At 39.7% G+C, this 18882-nt stretch overlaps 2 protein-coding genes across 6 annotated transcripts in view; one reads left to right on the top strand and one right to left on the bottom strand.

The window, feature by feature from the left end:
• Positions 1-18882, top strand: part of LOC119647026 (chromodomain-helicase-DNA-binding protein 7) — an 84233-nt gene that overhangs the window by 53147 nt on the left and 12204 nt on the right. Inside the window, exons 4-13 of one of the 5 annotated variants that reach the window (XM_038047767.1) lie at positions 43-366; positions 550-867; positions 922-7856; positions 7910-8090; positions 12305-12392; positions 12595-12748; positions 12823-13000; positions 13074-13163; positions 16432-16629; positions 16984-17096. In XM_038047767.1, the coding sequence (XP_037903695.1) occupies positions 43-366; positions 550-867; positions 922-7856; positions 7910-8090; positions 12305-12392; positions 12595-12748; positions 12823-13000; positions 13074-13163; positions 16432-16629; positions 16984-17096 (8579 nt within the window). Of the gene's footprint in view, positions 1-42; positions 367-540; positions 868-921; positions 7857-7909; positions 8091-12304; positions 12393-12594; positions 12749-12822; positions 13001-13073; positions 13164-16431; positions 16630-16983; positions 17097-18882 lie in introns of all 5 variants that reach the window. The other 4 variants (XM_038047765.1, XM_038047764.1, XM_038047768.1 and 1 more) reach the window with 4 other exon arrangements.
• On the bottom strand, positions 10382-12186 carry LOC119647027. The gene is made up of 2 exons (XM_038047769.1): positions 10780-12186; positions 10382-10721 (listed from the first exon to the last, which is right to left on the bottom strand). The coding sequence occupies exons 1-2, from the start codon at positions 12081-12083 to the stop codon at positions 10697-10699; spliced, it is 1329 nt and encodes a 442-aa protein (XP_037903697.1). The 5' UTR covers positions 12084-12186; the 3' UTR covers positions 10382-10696.

Below are 18882 nucleotides of genomic sequence, written 5' to 3'. Positions count from 1 at the left end.
TGACTTGTATTACATTCGTATTTGAATTTTATACACTTGTAGAGATGCTTACTACCGATATGATGCAGCCGCTGCAGCAGCGCCTACACCAAGGGCAATGGGCCCACCGGGAGGTTACCCAAGACATCGTCCACCACATCCACTACCACAACAGCCACAATATCCATCGTACCAGCCATCGGCGGAAAACCTTTACCCAATGGGTACCGATCAACACGCTGGAATGGGAATGGGTGACTTAGGCGGTTGGGTTGGTGGCCCTGCAGCACCCGGACAAGGAAGTACGTATGCAGCACCAGGTTTGGGAGCATACGGACATCCACAAGCCGCACCATCACCACAAAGACAAACACAATCCCAGGCAGGGTAAGTAGTTGGAACTGTAACCCACTAGTAAATTAGCAAGGATAGCGTGTCTCCATTGCGAAAAATCTGCACTTTATCTTAGAGTTTATATTTATTCTTTATAGCAACTAACCCCAAAAAATACAGTTTAACCCAACCTACAAGCCTAATGAGATAGACGACGATTAAATTTAGATTCTTTAGGTACAGGCAACACATGGGCGCATATCCACAACAAGAACAGCAGAAGCTCTCATTTTCAACGCAACAAAGTTTAATGGGTAGTATGATGCAACAACCTAGTTATGTTGGTTTAAATCAACAACAAGCGACACAGCAGCAACGGATACCACAACATTATCCCCAAGCGGGTAGCCATCCAATGTATCCAGGCGCACCGCAAGCACAATCAGCGAGTGGCGCCCAGCCTTATAGTCCATATCCTTCGGCCGGAATGCAACATCAGCCTGGAAGACCGCCCCAGCATGTTGCATATAGCCATGCTTCATTAGATCAATCAAGGTAATTTAAAGATATTTTGAGAAATCTATCATATTAATAGTTTATTTGTTTTAGTTACGGACATGTGCCTAGCTCCACAGCGCCTGGCCATTTGCTACCAGGACAACAACCAGCGCCACAAATGACTGGCCATCCGCCACAGCCTCAGCAAAATCATCTAGGGCAACCCTCCCAGAATCATTTGTCAGTTCCTGGTCAAGCACAACCGCCACAGCCGTTACACCCTAGTCAAGTGGTACATCCATCGCAGCAGCAACAAACACATCCGTCTGCTAATCAGTCAAGTCTGAGTGGACTGACTACTTTACAGTCGGGCCCCCCACAGCAGCAATCTCAAACACCGCAAAATGCAAATCAAAACCAAACACACCTGAGTACGCAACACATGCATGCTCAAAACGCCGGAGCGTTGTCGTCGCATCCGAATATTTTGCATTCTAGCACAGGGCCTGTTACGAGCCAACACCAAACTGGTCCTGGCGGGAATCTTTCGATACCACATGGTATGGTACCTGGTTATAGTGTCCAACATCAAAGTCCGCAGCAACCACAACAGTCGCCCTATATGACTACTGCAAAACCACAGTCAGCAACCCAACTCAGCAGTAGTCCTCAGTATCGAGCACCATTCCCGCAATCATCGCCACAAATGTCGCCAAGACCGCCTCAAATGTCGCCACATTCGCAAATGTCTCCGCGACCGGTAATGTCACCCGCGAAGCCTCCGCAACAGCAGCAAGCGCAACTTCAAGCAAATCCGCCGAACACTCCGTCGCCCCATCACAATCCAGGCTTATCGGGAATCACCAGTCCACGGCCGATGCAGCAGCAACCCCCGCAGCCAATTCAACCTCCATCAAAAAGTGGAGCAAATTCACAACCACCAACTCCCGTGAATACTCTGCAAGCGTTAGAGCAAATGGTTATGCCATCACAAAACTCCTTAGCCGGGCCAGGCGGCAATTTGGATTATCCACAAGCATACAGGCAACAGATGCCAAATAGTAATCCGATGTCTCCAATGGGCCCTAGAATGCCAATGTCCCCGCAACATCATCAGCAATGGACTCCCTTAATGAATATGCAGCCACCGGGCTCTAATGCCCCTCTTGGCAATATTTCAACACAGCCGCAACAGCAACCATCACAGCAACATTTGTACGCACAACCATTAAGCCACCAAGGTCCTCAACCCATACCTCCACCACATTCTCAATCGCAGCAGCAAACGCATCCACAAGCCTCCGCTAACCAACAACCCCTGGGGGCAAGTCTTCATGTAAATGAACAGCTCCAGCACCCTATCAATGACTTAACGCCACCTCATCCGCAACAGCAAGTTCCTGTTTCTCAAACGATGCCACTTCCGCCTCATTCATTGGCTGGGAATGTGGCTCCTCCACAGCCACAACAGCAACCTCAGATGACCGCTCAACAGCATATACAATCGCAAACACAGCAGTCGCAGATGCCGCCTCAAGCATCGGATCAACTGCAGCAGCCTACGCAATTGCAGCCGCAACCACAACCAAATAGTTCAGTATTGAATTCCAATATTGTAGGTGAAAACAATGGCTCTCTGAGTGAATCGCATCTATTGCAATCCACAAAGTCGCCTGTGGCGTCCATGTCCATAGCAGAACACACCCATCATAGTCTTATAGATACATTCACGAATCCAGCGATATCAACACCTTCTCCGCAACTGAAAAGCATCGATCACAATTCAAACGACTCAGCCCATTTAACGACAGATTCAAGCAATAATGTGCTTGTAAATAGGCCACCTTCAGTAGTTGGGCATGATAGCAATTCGGCAAATTCAATTAACCATAGTATGATGTTCAGTGTGCCTGTAGATACAAATTCAATGGGAGCAGATTACGAGAACTCAAATCAACAGTTAATTACTTTAGAGTCTAAACAAACTCATTCACAGCAGTCGCAACAAGCGACTACACAGTCAGAAGGGCATTCGGAACCTTCATTTAGCCAGATGCATCCTCAAGTGCAATCGCCGGAGGAACAAACGCAAGCGCAAAATAGCGAGACATCCCAAGAGGAATCGTCGAAGGAAGGCTTCCCCGATGACCAAACAAGATGCGCGGAAAACATTGAAGAAATGAATGAAAACTCTGAAAATCATTTACTTCCGTCATCACCCGAAAATAACTCTAACCAAGTTAGTACTGAACAATCAGTGGAGACTGATTCGAAATTACAAACAACGGACGCATCGGTTGTTGAGGAGTCAAACGAATTGACCGTACTTCAACCTACTACCGTGCAAAACGTGTCCAATGAACAGAGCTACGCCAGTACTGAACTAACTCAGCTGCAACCTGCAGTGAATGCCATTCAGGCGAACCAGGCCCCACAACCACAACAGTCTCCTCAGCAATCACAGCAGACAAATCAACAAATACCACCAATACAGCCCGCGCCTGCAATAAACGCCAATTCAATGATGACTCCGCCAGCGGGAATGCATCCTCTAGTTCCGACTTCTGGACTTCACGGCATCCCGCCTAGCATTGGCCAGTTACCTCCCCAACCAACTGCGATATATGACCCCCAACAGCAAATGATAATGGGCGGTGTGCTAACTTCGGTTCCTCCTAGTGGAATTCAACCAATACCACCGCACATGCCTCCTCAAATGATGGGGGCTCACCCCATAACTCCCTTTCCATCGGGTCCGATTCTTCACAATCAAGAGCGGGCAGCACTTCAACAGCAATTGCAAGAATTGTATTGTATGCCACCGGCACCTGAACAACAAGAAAAGATTATGCGTCTCCAAGAACGTTTGAACTCTTTGCAACAGCACGAAACTAACGATCAATGCAATGGTGGTCCACAGTGCATTCTACAAAATCCCATTTACGGTAATCAAATGGTGGAGAGCCCTCAAGTGTCAAGTACAACTGGCCGAGGACGAAGTAAAGGGTCTTCGAAGCCACGAAAACCTCGACAGAAAAAAGAGAAAAATGCAACCCCCATCGTTAGTGCGGATTCAAACAATGGTGACATACCTCCCACATCTCTTCCCGTTTCTGAAGACTGTGTAACTCAAGGTGCGGGTGACACTTCTGTAACGTTATCAGAGTTCAACGAGAGTTGTGAGTTGTCGCAAGATAATTCATCAAATGAATTAGATGCAAGCACAACGGAAGGGAAGAAGCCAAAGAAGCCGCGTAAGCCTAGACCACCAAAAGATCCGAATAAACCTCCCAAAGAAAAAGTGCCGAAAGAGAAGAAAAAGAAGGAACCCAAAGATCCAGATAAGCCGAAAAAGAAAAAGAGCAAAAAAGCAGATTCCGTTGCTACCGAAAATTCTCCTGATGGGAAGACGAATGATGACTCTTCGCAGGGCGCTGCAATTCGTACCGAGGAAAAAGTAGTGACCGTGGTAGAAGAGCACCGGTCTACTTTAAATGATGAAACTCCCGATTTTGATGACATTCCTGTATCGAAGATTATCAAAAATGCTCCGGAAGAAACTCGTAAAGAAGGCGAAGAAAACAACGAAGATTCACAAAAAGAACTGCCAGAGAATCCAGATGGGAATACTCCAAAAAAGAAGAAGAAGTCGTCAGGATCGTCTTCAAGAAAGCGTCCACCAGCTGGCAGCAAGTCGTCGTCGAAGAAAAAGAAAAAAGGGCGAATAGTGCCCGAATCGGATGGTGAAGCGGATGACTTGCTCACTACTCCGCCTCCATCACCTCAAAATGATTCTGAAATTGACAGTTCGAAACGTCGTTCAGCTAGAAATACTCAACGTAAAAAATATATAGACGACGTAATGCTTCGTTTCTCGGATGACGAAAGTGGCTTAATGTCGTCTTCACCGGCAAAGAAAGAGAAGAACAAGCCAAGTGCAGTGACATCAGCCTCGGCAACGAGTAGTGATGGTGAAAAACGAGATTCAAACTCTCCCACAGAAGAAGTAAAACCTGCTGTGGAAGGTAAGGAAGAAACTGCCGACAAAGATAAACAAGATGAGGCGAATAAACCGAATTACGTTTATGTAAATACAGGCGACGAAGATTCGATGGTTGTGCAGTACGTTTTGTCTGTGCGAATAGGGAAAAGAGAACTGAAACCTGATCCGCCGCCACCACCACCAGAAGAAAGAAAGGTGGAAGAAACGCGCGTTGACGGAGACGCCGAGGTTGACGCCAACTCAGAAACTAAAAACGTAGCTGAAGGGAGCAAGGAAAGTGAAACAGAAGCTGAAGGAGAAAATGAAAAAGATGAAGAAACCGAATCCGGGGCATCTATCGAAGAGACTGCAAAGGTTGTTGAGCAACAAGACGAAGGTTCTAAAGGAGAAATAAGTGAGCCGACGGCTAATGAAAATGAAGCTGTTCAGGAAGTGAAACCAAATGTGGAACCTGTGGTGGAAGAGGATTCAGAATGTACAGAGGAAAAAATGGACACTGATGAAGTAAATCAGGATGAGAAAGCAAATGCTGAAGCAATGGACATTGACGAAGTTAAGTCAAGTTCACAAGAGGTATCTGCCACGGAGGAAGACGAGGACTCGAAGGAAGACACTATTAATGAAAAATGTGAATCACCTGAGAAAAAGGATGACGGGGAGGGGAGCGAGAAAATACAATCAAAAGTTGAGAACGACGGTGAGGAGAAAAAGGAACCAGTATTCATTGAGGTTGAAGAATATTTAGTGAAATATCGAAACTTTTCCTATCTTCATTGTGAGTGGCGGACTGAAGAGGAGCTTTTCCGTGGTGATCGACGGATAGCATCGAAAATAAAGCGATTCCAAATGAAACAAGCACAACAAATGAATATTTTCGATAATATTGAGGAGGAACCCTTCAATCCCGATTTCATTGAAGTCGATAGAGTTCTTGATATGTCGGAGCACACGGATGCCCAGACGGGTGAAGTGTCAAAACACTATTTAGTGAAATGGAAAAGTCTTCCGTATGAAGATTGCACATGGGAACTAGAAGAGGATGTTGATGAAGACAAAATTGAGCAGTACCACACGTTCAATAAAGTGCCACCTAAATCAGAGTGGAAACCAAAGAAACGTCCAACGGCTGACATGTGGAAAAAACTAGAGGCTACCCCAATTTTCAAGAATAATAATACGCTTAGGCCATATCAATTAGAAGGGCTGAATTGGTTGAAGTTTTCGTGGTACAATGGGCGAAATTGCATTCTTGCGGATGAAATGGGTCTGGGTAAAACAATTCAGAGTTTGACATTCGTGCATTCTGTCTGGGAGTATGGAATGCGGGGACCATTTTTAGTGATCGCCCCACTTTCGACTATTCCTAATTGGCAACGAGAATTTGAAGGTTGGACCGATATGAATATTATCGTGTACCACGGATCAGTGACGAGCAAACAGATGATTCAAGAATATGAGTTTTATTTTAAGAACGACAGCGGTAAAGTTATTAAGGACATAACTAAATTCAATGTGCTTATAACCACTTTCGAAATGATTGTAACGGACTATAACGACCTGAGAAATTTCAATTGGAGAGTGTGTGTTATTGATGAAGCTCATCGGTTGAAGAATCGGAATTGTAAACTGCTAGAAGGATTACGTCAACTAAACCTCGAACATCGGGTTCTGTTGTCAGGAACCCCACTGCAAAATAATGTAAACGAATTATTTTCGTTACTCAATTTTCTAGAACCACAGCAGTTCTCCTGCTCGGATTCATTCCTCAAAGATTTTGGCAGCTTAAAAACTGAAGACGAAGTGCAGAAATTGCAAGCCTTGTTGAAGCCAATGATGCTGCGACGTCTCAAAGATGATGTAGAAAAGTCGCTGGCACCAAAGGAGGAAACGATTGTTGAAGTCGAACTGACTAATATTCAGAAGAAGTACTATCGAGGCATATTAGAACAGAATTTCTCGTTCCTGAAAAAGGGTACGACTTCTGCCAACATTCCGAATTTGATGAACACTATGATGGAGTTGCGTAAATGCTGCATCCATCCGTATCTACTGAATGGTGCGGAAGATCAAATTCAATATGATTATAAGATATCGCATGGCGATGACCACGATGCGTACTATAAGAACTTGGTGAATTCAGCCGGTAAAATGGTTTTGATTGACAAGCTTCTTCCCAAGTTGAAGGCAAATGGACATCGAGTCCTCATCTTCAGTCAAATGGTTCGATGTCTGGATCTTCTTGAGGATTATCTCATGTACAAGAAGTATCCGTTCGAACGCATTGACGGCAGAATACGGGGTAATCTTCGGCAGGCGGCAATTGATCGATTCTCTAGGCCTGATTCGGATCGATTTGTCTTTCTACTTTGTACCAAAGCTGGTGGTTTGGGAATCAACCTTACTGCAGCGGACACGGTTATAATATACGATAGTGATTGGAACCCACAAAACGATTTGCAAGCACAGGCCCGTTGTCATCGAATCGGGCAACAGAAAATGGTAAAAATTTACAGATTACTGTGTCGCAATACGTACGAAAGGGAAATGTTCGACAAGGCCTCCCTTAAGTTGGGTTTGGACAAAGCCATTCTGCAAAGTATGAACACGCAAGGGAAGGATGGAAGCAGTAACAGACAGTTGTCTAAGAAAGAAATCGAGGATCTTCTGCGGAAGGGAGCCTATGGCGCTGTTATGGATGATGATAATGCTGGCGACAAGTTTTGTGAAGAAGACATCGACTCGATTCTGAAGCGCCGCACACAAGTTATCACTATGGAGAATGAGAAGGGATCAACTTTCTCGAAAGCATCATTCGCAGCTTCAGGCAATCGTTCGGATATTAAAATTGACGACCCAGACTTTTGGAATAAATGGGCGAAAAGAGCTGATATTGATCCTGATGCGGGGGAGCGAGACGAAACGGAAGACCTTGTTATAAGTGAACCTCGTAGAAGGACACAGATTAAGCGGTACGGACACGATGACGGTGTTATGGATATGTCTGAAGAATCTTCGGCTGAAAATAGCGACGAAGACAGTATAGGTATTTAAATCTGTTTCAAGTCTTAACTTGATTTACATGTTAAATTTGTCCAGGTCTCCGAAGTAGACGTCGAAAGGAGAAATTGGCAGCAAAACGACGTGGAGGGGCAGCAAATGATGACTACATACCTCGAGACAGGGATACATTGGCTGCACTTGGACTAGATGAAATACAGTATGGATCGTGGGCGAAATCAGAATGCTTTAAAGTGGAAAAAGGTCTTCTATCATTTGGGTACGTTCAACAAAGATTTGCTTGCATACTTTAGGGTTTTTGGGCATATTGAAACTTTTACGAATTTGTATGGAGGCCAACGAAAATATAAAAATCGATCCACAGTTTATTTAGTGTTAGTTGGTTCCGAGCTTGAAACATTGCAATGTCATAACTGAATCTGGACTTCTTTAGATGGCTTGTTCTTGCTGGGGTGCTATTTTGTTGAGTTTTCGTTTCAAATTCTGCAATTTGATCTTGCATATATAAATTTGACGAATCAACCACTTTTTCTCCTTTTCCAGCAAAATCAAGTCACATTTCTTGTCAACGTAGTCGATGGTGGAAGGGACCACGTAGTTGCGGATTTCTTCCTGCAAATCCATTACCTTCCGATGGCATGAATCCACTTCCATCTCGGCCAGCGGCAAGAGTGCCTCGTGTTTAGATATTCTTTCAATTAACATTTTTTCTACTAGGATTAGATTTTTTCCGAGCGCACTTGTTTTTTCCTGCAAAATTTTATGTTTTTTTAAGCGCATTGTTGCATTGTGCGAGCTTCTCTTCAGAAAATCCAATTTGGAAGTACTTTCTTCCATTTGGTGGAGATTTTTGGATTTTTCAATTTGAAGCAGTTCAAAATCAATTGGCATAAGCGTTCGATTCAATTCTGTGCGTTTATCAAGTATTCGCTGATTACGTTGTAGTTGACGTATTTGAGATGAATTGCGAAGTCGCATTTGTCCAACCAAGAGAGTACCATGTCGGAGGCAGTCCTCTAAAAGTTTAATAAACTTTTCAGCGGATGGTCGACGTTTAGGCCACTTCGAGCTATTATCACTTACGAAACGTTTGAAAACATTTGTTATTCGATTAAGCTCAGCTTTGCGCAAACCAGTTTCGATTAGTTGAGCTCGTAATTGTCTTAATTGGGCCTTTGTTTCACTTTCGATACAGCTCATCCTCTCGTTCAGAGTTTGGTGAAAACTTTCCGCCATTTCAATTTTAGTTATAAAGTTTATTTTTGGCTCTAGGGGTTTCGTAGATTCCACAGAATATTGCAGCGTATCATCCGCATTTTTGTGAGTATAATGATGTGAGCGATTTCTTGCTATTTTTGTTCCGCTGCTCCTTCTCGTTATATTGGAAGCTTCCGCCTCACTTCGAGGAGATTCCTTATTTGATTTCAGGGCAAGATAATTTCGTGATGTATGCTGCTGGCCTGCTTGTGACATATTGCTGTTGGTAGCCAACAAATGAAACATATCATGTCGTGCAAGGAAATCTTCAAATAAAGCATTTTCCCACTTCAAGAAAAAAGATTCCTTTCGAAGAGTTTCCAATGTTTCGAAAAGTTGACTTATATTGAAGTTTTGTATAGACTTCGTAATATTGAAAGGATGTTCTAATAATCGCGCTTTCGAACTTTTCATTGTAGAATTATTTCAATTTATTTGCCCAATATTTGTAAGTATTCCTTGCATGAAATTCGAAAATCTTTAAAAACTGGATCGCATCGTCAAAATTCGACATCAGGGCATGCTTTATAAAATTTAATACAGTGGTAATTTCTTCAAGGACGGTATAAAGCTGGTGATAAACTTTAATATTGGGATTTACGGTGTAGTAACTGACAATTGAGAATGATCAATGCTGCTTTGCTGTCATTGCAAAGTCAGGAGTGTCAATAAGTTGACTTGTTACTTGAAATCTATAGTTTTATATCAAGCAACCAATGAATGGAATGGCGGATTCCGGGCTCCCTCCATCCCAAACCAGAAATGATTATTGTTGTTAAAAGTTATAGAGGTTGTCTAGCTTGTTTACGCTAGGTAACTTATGAAGAATGTCAAATCCCTGTTTACAATCTGTTACTTTATAGTAACGCTGTTGACATTAATAGTGGTTTTGCATTTGCAAGTTGTATATATACTCTCCACTGGGCCTTGTATTGCGTGCTTTCCATTTCACCTTTCAAAATCGGACCAAAACAAAAGCTTACAATCCGACACGGGAGGTTGAACTTCAACAGATCAGCGGCACGAAAGATGTCAAATGTGAAACTGATTGGACACATGATACAAGTAGTTTCCCCGCCCGGTGTTCGGCAATTTGGCACTGGTTTGAAAGATCTAGTTTGGTCTAATTTACGCTTTACAGTTTTATTGAGCTGGCCTTAACTGTCCTTAACAATAATTCAATATTCACCTAATATTCCATAATTTGAGAATTCCTTCAAACTGATGATTGTGGTGTCACTAGGGTAACTTACAGAATCTTCATATTATCTATACAACCCCTGAGATTAGTGATAAGAGCAACATACAGGCCACAAATATGAAATTTGGAAATTTTAATTAAGCTTATTAATACCGCTGTGGATAGTAACCCAATTCTTCTTCAGCGTACTGTGTATTTATCTATTAAATTACAATTGGAGGGATCATTAATTTGTTACAATATTTTATATATTGGGTATTTGTAAATAATGGCATACATAAGATGAGTCTCCGTAAAGAAATAGGGAATAAAATTTAGATAATTTAATGATATTTCTTTTCCTTTGCAATACCACGAGGGAATTCACAGATCGTTCGTTTCTTATTCATAATAAATAATTGACGAAATCATTCGCATTCGAATATTTTTAATCTAAACATAAAAATTGGAATGAAATAACACAGCTGGCATAAATGAACTAAATGCTCACTCATTCCCAGTTTTGTTTGTAAATTCGACTCCTGTTAGAGATTTTCGCCACTTCGCTCTAGCGTTAGACAGTTTAATATTCAATATATAAATTTGTCTCTTAAAGAACTTCATCTCTTTTTCAAGACACAATAGTTCATGCTTTTTATTAACATAATCTAGAGTGCTAGGAGCGACGTAATCGTCAATATCTGTCTGTAATTTCTCAATGCTTTCTTCGCAGCTGATGAGATCGTTTTGAACCAACGTGCCTTCCTTTTCCAGCCGGGCAATATGCTCCTCAATAGCCAATGCTTCAGAAACAAGTTTTCTGTAGTGACTTTCTGTTAGTTTGAGCTTCTTTTGGTTCTGGTTGAGTACAAGCGCTGCACGTCCTGTTACTTTTTTTAGTGCCATCAAATGGTTGTTTTTCTCGTCGATTTCTTTTTTAAAATCAGATCGCTCGATTTGAAGCTGTTCAAAGTCAATAGGGCGCAATATGACACTTAAATCTGCTTTTTTGCTGAGTATAATTTTTTGACTGTGGTATTGTTGTTTGAGCGCCGTTAAGCGAAGCCGAATTTTTCCCACTAAGGCCATTCCATTCTTCAACCAGTCGTTGATATAGCGAATGAATTTCTCAGCTGGAATGCGGGAATTTATTTGGTCGAGCAGGTGAGCGGCAGTGAATTTTTGGAAAGCGTCTTTAGACTGAATTGCTTCTGCATTGCTCATTGCCCACTCTTGTATACTAGCCGTTAAGTCCTTCATTTCGGATAAAGTTTTTGCTTCGATTGCAACCAATTTCTCATTGATTTCATCACAAAGCTTCTCAGCGAGTTCTATTTTCATACTGTAGTTAATCCGAAACTCAACAGTGTTGCGTGGCGACTCGATTGTACGCACAGATGTTCCAGCCCGCCGTGAAAAGGAGGTAGTTGTTTTCATTGAAGAAGAGTCATCTCCCATCATGCCACTAAAACTACCCCTATCTGTACTCCGTGCCCGAAAATATGGTTCTTCGTTGCGATCGCGTGATCCAGTATTCACCCCAGCAAAATGAATTCTAGCAGTCTTGTGGCTAAATTGCAAAGCATTCGTTACCCCGATTAACAACTTTGGGTCATTTTTATTGAGAAAGTCTTCGAGGAGGAAATTTTCTAGTTGAAAGTTAGTGACCTCTTTTTTTGCTTCTTCGAGAATCTTAAACAATTGAGCATTGTTGAGCTCTTCAAGAGCATTGTCTGTATATCGGCTGTCGGTGGGTTGAAAATCGCTGGCTCCCATTGGCAATGTAGATCGGTTGAGTATGTAAACGCTAGACATATTGACCGATAGCACTAATATCTCAGAGTTAAATTAAATAGAGGAAGAAAATATAGAAATTCCAACAAGATCTTTGCCGCGAATTTGACGGAAAGTAGTTGAATGTGGATGATAATATGAAAAGTATTGGCAGCCTTAGGCTCCTATATTTTTCCGTTTTACTAATTTCAATAGAGTAAAACTTCATTTAATTTTCTTTTTCAAATCGTTATTTTTTCTAGCTGGGGTCGATGGACGGAAATTCAGGAACTTGGTCAATTTAAGCGGGGATGGCGTGAAACAGACATCGAAGATTGTGCTCGGATAATTGTAAGTAATTTTGGCAGACAGAGTCCAGGACGAAAGCGCCGGCACTTCCGCTAACAGAATGATGATCTACCATGCTAATATTGAGAAAACTATAGGTTTTCGCTGAATTAAACTTTTCTCAAAATGCACTGATATCTAGTTTAAACTATTGGCGATAATTGCCTTGAACATAGAGGTTAACACGTTGTTGAATATTTTGCAGTTATTGTATTGTCTACACGTTTATAAGGGCGATGAGAAAATAAAGAACTTCATTTGGGATCTTATAACACCGACCGAAGATGGCGAGGTACAAAAGATCAGCCGAGATCACAGTGGCCTACATAATCTTGTGCCACGAGGTAGGAATGCTAAAGGTAAAACTAGTTTATCTTTTACCTGGCAACTGTCAATATTTATTACGAGTACAAACGTTAAACCTTTTATCTAGGTCGGAATGGGGGTAAAGGTGGTCAAAAAGATCCTAATAAGCAACAGCAGGATCGCGACAAAGTGCCCGGGGGTCAGAATATTTTAGACCCGAATCATTGGAGTAAGGACGAAAAGTATGATGCCGAAACATTCTTAGAAGGCGCTTATAAGAAGCATTTAGGGCGCCATGCCAACAAGTGAGTCGTGTTGGATCAAACCTGTATTTTTGAGAAAACTTTTTAATGCTAACGTGCTTTTATTTGTATATAGGGTTCTACTTCGAGTAAGGATGCTGTACTACATACAACACGAAGTCATTGGAGATTTAGTTAGTCAAATCAATGAAGGTGTCCATGCAAGGTAAATTACCATTTTTTTCTGATTCCTTCTTCCGCGTTGAATCATTTTATTTTTCATAGGAGTTTCAATTTGAATTTGGAATGCGTATAATCGAAACATAAAATATTTCCAAGAGTTCCTATTGCTTCCTTTGAAAATTACTAAAGCATTCCAAATTTCAAATTCAATAAAATTTTGATCCATTACTTTTTGTTTTCGTCAATGCCTTTTTAAGGAGAGGCGACGTGTTTACTGTATCCAAACGTCGAAAACTGAGAAAATACTTTATTTTTATTTACGATTGAAATCAGTGCGCTTTGCTTTCTGAAAGTGAAAACTTAATATTTTAAATCACATTTACATTTAATTCATTTTCATATGGGTATGCTGTTTAATACAATTTTCCACTCGTTTCCTTACCGATTTCGAAGTATTTACATATATGTATGTGTTTTTTTTTTAAAAATATTTTCTCTCGAATTTTTGCAATTGGTATTTCACGAATAAGTCGAATTTCTAATGGAAGAATTGCTGTTGTATATGACGTCTGGTCCAAATGTATTGCATCAAGATTTGAAAGTTTGTTAGTAAAGCCTCTCACGTACAATCAATGTGAATAGAAGCTTTAAATGATCTTAGCATATACGACCCTCCTCTGTAAAAGCCTAAGTAAATGCTTCACGTCGTCTGAAGCATTTCCAACCAACAGCACTTCTCTCATAGTAGGAATTGATTTTTAAAATTTTCGGTGTATTTCACAAACAATTCAAATGTTAATACTTTTTTTTTGAGACGTTAGTCGACAAGAAGGAAAAATGAAGAATGATAACTATGACTTGAAATCAGAACGATTATTCCAAATCAATTTTTCTACTGATAATTTTGTATGCATATGTGTAGTGTTCATGTACGGCCTATTCGCAACAGGCATTTAACATCCATTCAATTATATTCATGTCTTTTGGGATATGTTGTGTTCTTTAATTTTTTCGTAATTCAATGACAATTTCAGAACGAAAATGTTTTCATTACTCTGCTTGCTTTGCCCCCAAGTCCCCCTTCTACTTTGGAAATACGATTCTCTGTCTAGTTATTTCATAAATCTCATTATCAGCCAATAATTTCCGCTTAGCTTTGAGAAAATTTCAGTCTCTATGTTTCCACCATCATGCATTTCATCAAATTAATTTAATTTTAATTATAATGGATTGTAATGTATGTTCTTCAGCTATTTCATCAATCATTTATGTAAGATGTGTATGTTGGAGAGAGTTTTAAATTGTAAAACATGCTGTAATATATTTGTACCATATTAGATGATCAACGTAAGAAAAGATTGGCTTGATTGGATTTGTTAATTCGAAGTGGGTCTTCCGTTAAGTAGCCAACATCTAAACAGTGGAAGGTTGTGCTTGTTAGCGCAGACTTCAATGTTCGCGTTTCTCCTATTCAGTACAACTCGTTTTAAGAGCACCGTTCAATTGAACCAAGCGAAATTAACATATAGACCCCCTCTGTAAGGATTTGCAATTGAAAACGGAGAACCATTGATTCGAGACAGTTTTAACTAGATAAAGATAAAAGTTGTGAGATTTTTTGAGCGACGATTATCCAATATGCAGGAATGTATTTAAATCAGTGACAGAGGTAGAGTTGGGCCTGTTGTACATCAACTTTCAAAGATCTATTCACCTACGAAAAATGATTAGGCATGAGATAAAAGTGATCTTCTTGAGTCGTTTTCTCAGGCAGCACACGTAAATTTTTCCCCAGAAAGAACCAACTCTTCTGAGAATGCAAAGTAAAGAGTAAGAGTGATTTGTCATCTCAAACAAAAGATTAATATCCCTTAACAGAAAAACACCATAATAAATGTATTGGTACGGTCGTGGCCTATTGACTAAGAAAAAATCGTTCGAACCCTAGAAGTAAATTTATATAATGGCGAATCGGGCGTTCCAAGCTACTACACATTAAATGGTTTCGGACTATCTTATTTATTTTGATGATGAAATTTGGCTTTGTGAAATATACAAAATTATTTTATAATTAGAAAAAGAGTAAGCATTTATTGAACTAGAAATTTACCGAATCGTAAAATACAATTTACTTTAAAATGTTTTGTTAGTAATATGGAATTATTCTGCTGTTGCGTAGTTGGTGTGCTCACCACTCTATGTTTTAAATGGTACGTTCCAAATAATAGTTGTTTCATTAACATCTGCGACTTGACCAACTAGGCCGGAGAGTTCAATTTTGATGCGTCTATAATGCTAACATAGAAAATGCAATTTATATTTCATATAGGCTCAAGTTTACTGTGTTTCTTCAACAATTAAAATAAAGTGTTTTACTTTATTTCCCTTGATAATCAATGACGCAAATTAAACTTGAAAATTTCACCGAAATATTTCTTAATGTAAGAAATAGATTTCTGTTTTATCCAGTGCAGAAATATGGGAAAATTTCATATAACTGATTTTTTCCATACTGTAAAAACATAAGTTTGTACAACCTCTAAAAGAACTTAGATAAGATCTTACCTCATTTGGAACAATGTGAACTACGCAAGCTTCATATTATTAGCGAAATGCACCTGTCTAGTATCTTGCTCGACTGGAAAACCTATTCAGATCGAATGCTATCGATCGATGTAGGCAAATTGTGTAGTGATGCCGCTTTGGGATTGTGATGGGCACGATCAAAACAACGAACATTGTAGTTGTAAAAGAATTGGTCAACGGGTAAGAGTGTGCAAGGATCTTGAAGCTTTGTGTTAGAGAAATCGTTCATAATTGAAGGTGGAAAATATGTTGAAGCTAGATACATACGAACAGTTACACAGCAAGAATAAAGCGCTTCGCTTATATCTATTAATCCCAGAAATATTTTTTCCCTTATATATAACATCAAGCTATTTTCGTTACGCTATTTTTTATTGAATACTACACAAATATATAAGTTGAATATATTCGTTTGTTTCTTATTAGTTGATATTCTTGTTAAATCAAAACTAAGAATCATAGTAGTACACTCTTAGTTGAATATTATGCCCCTTCTAAAATATATACATCCTGCATGTGAACACGAGAGTTTTTGTTGTAAATACTTAAGTACACGACGTTTTTTTATTATTTTAACGATTCGGTAAAGTTAAATTTCAAGTATTGAAGAAGGCATACTTTTTGGAAAGCAAAAATTCAAAAAGAAATTATGTATTTTTTCCTCTTAATCAAAATTGTCAAAATTCAAAATTGGGTTTATTATTCGTTATATTATTATTACGTAGTGAGCTCCCCATTCGCCCGCCGACAACACCCGATCAGATGCCAAGTTCGTGGTGGAATCCGAACTGTTGCGACAAGAGTCTATTGGTTGGAACATACAAGCACGGATGCGAAATGTATCGACAAATTCGAGCCGATCCCACATTGTGTTTCAGTAGTCACATTGGTCCCGGTGATGATGCTCCTGTCTCTAACGTAATGTAAGTGAACAAGAAAAAGCACAACACACTTATCCACTTAGAAAGTCAGAAAGTTTGTATAGAAAAAATAAATGAAGTACACGTTGTGAGTATGTATGTTGTCACATCTTAGTCAGTTGGTTGAATTTGATACAATTTCTTATATTTTCTGGTTACATTTAGTCACATATGAGCTACTTAATATTTCATTACGCTTCTTTCCTGATAATACCTTGTTGCATGTCATCATAATATTTCATATATATCCCTCTAGTTTCGTAGATTATCAACTATATCTTTGTATTTGAGTAATGAGCTTTCTCCTCTGACAATCTATGTATTAACATTGAGTTTTTTTTTGTTTGGTTTGAACAGAAATGAAGATGACGCGAATTCGAAGCATGAAGACGCAGAAGATGTCGATGAAGACGGTATGGCCACAAAGGATTCAGATTCTAAAGCTGAAATGGACAGGCCATGTTCATCAGGTATGTTATCAAATAATGATAATGGTAATCTTGCAAATTGTATGAATTATAGCGAAACGTTCGCGCGTTAACATTTTCCCACTATACTTGAACAACTGTCCTGAGTGCCTGGAATATGTGTTTCTCAAAAATGAACTCTCCAGCGCGATAACCCCTTGCAATGAATTGGGGAAAACATGAACCTAAAGTTTTTTTATATGATATCCCCACAAAACCGAGCTTAGCTGAATTGAATTTACAGCAAGAACTTGGAATTCTTAGATAATCTTCCGGATTTTCCAGTGTTGTATAAACCGATACGCTCATTAATTTGAGTAACAAAAAGAGTGGGTCAAAAATGGGATCACGGCATTCAATTAAATTGACGCATGACTTTGACTGTAAGATAGTATCTTTGCTTTTTTTATCAATCGACTTATCTCAGTAGTAATATTAATCGTTGGCACAATACTCCAATTGGACTTGGTCTTGAAACATTCAAATCGTAACGGTACACTGCAGGACTACGGCACACTGTAGGAGGAAATGTGGTCAACATTGCACTCGCCCGTCATTATTAACCTGGTTTGACCCAGATTCTTATTCACAGCTTACATGACTGGTGTCCGACATCCTGTGACGATACAAATCCCTCTGCCATTAATGAGAATTGATTCGAGAGCTTCCGCTGGGCAGTCTATCGCTCTAACCACTGAGCTATGCGGATACCAATTCAGGAAAATCGAGCATAAAGTTTCAATAAGAAAGCAGTTTCTCTACGCGACCACCAACCACTAATTGTAGTTGCATTTACTATATGTATAGTTTTTTCTTTTGAAACATTATCGTCAACTATCCAGGTGAACTCCCGTCCTCAGTTGAAAACACTAATTTTCAAGGAGGTCGTCTACTTTACACCCGAAAATTCAATCAATCATCTGGGTTGTACTGTAATTTGCTTATGCCTTCCATTAGTATTGCATTGGCTGTTTTTTGATACCGTTTATTAATGGTTTGTGTAAAACAAAACCTTGTTGTCTGAGATGTGTCTATCGGCTGAGGCTACTGTCATAGAATTTGGTGGGAACATGTGGTCTGTGAATCCCTTTATATATAGCAACTGGCGCAATTTTCTGTTAAGCTTAATGCCATAAATGTGAAGTGTACATTTTTTCTCACAGAATATAGTCATGTGGGGTACTTTTCGAAATTGATCTTTATTTCTTATATTGGGTGAAACATAGAGGAGTGAGAGCTCAAGATGTATGGTCGGGAGAGTGTAACAGGTAAAAAAAATCACAATGGCAAACCAATGCAAATCTAGGCCTCAAAATATATCACATTCCGATACTTGCTCAAATAAACTTGATAATAGATTACCGTATTTTAGAAATTTACCCGAAAACCCCCCTAAGTTCAGCTTAAAAGTGAAAATCACAATTATAAGTAACAGTGCGGTACACAAAGTTACAAAGTTTGAAGTTAATCCAACTATTATTGACAAAGTTATAGAAGGTCAAAAACTACGTCATATAAAGTGAACTCATATGAGCAGCGGAGTTGGATATATCAAGGAATATTCTGAATTTTCAGCTATATGCGAATGGAAAAACAAGCACAGGAAATTTCTCATATAATATGATCACAAAACCTTTCTACCTGAAGCGCTCAGCTTTCAAAATTCCTATTTGTTTTATTTTTTTAAAACGAGCTAATAATTAAAAAAAAAGAATTCCAAACACTTGGAAAAATATTTGCTATGCGGTGGTATAGCGGCAAGTTTTAAGAAATCGCAGTTAAGGATAAA

This window comes from Hermetia illucens, chromosome 1 (assembly GCF_905115235.1).
Source record: "Hermetia illucens chromosome 1, iHerIll2.2.curated.20191125, whole genome shotgun sequence".
NCBI classification, from domain to species: Eukaryota; Metazoa; Arthropoda; class Insecta; order Diptera; family Stratiomyidae; genus Hermetia; species Hermetia illucens.
This window is presented reverse-complemented; position numbering and strand designations above follow the sequence as displayed.

Coding starts and splice junctions, on each gene's coding strand:
- LOC119647027 (XM_038047769.1), bottom strand. CDS start 12,083: ATGTCTAGCGTTTACATACTCAACCGATCTACATTGCCAATGGGAGCC. Junction 10,722..10,779: donor ACAAACAAAACTGGGAATGA/GTGAGCATTTAG, acceptor TTTTATGTTTAG/ATTAAAAATATTCGAATGCG.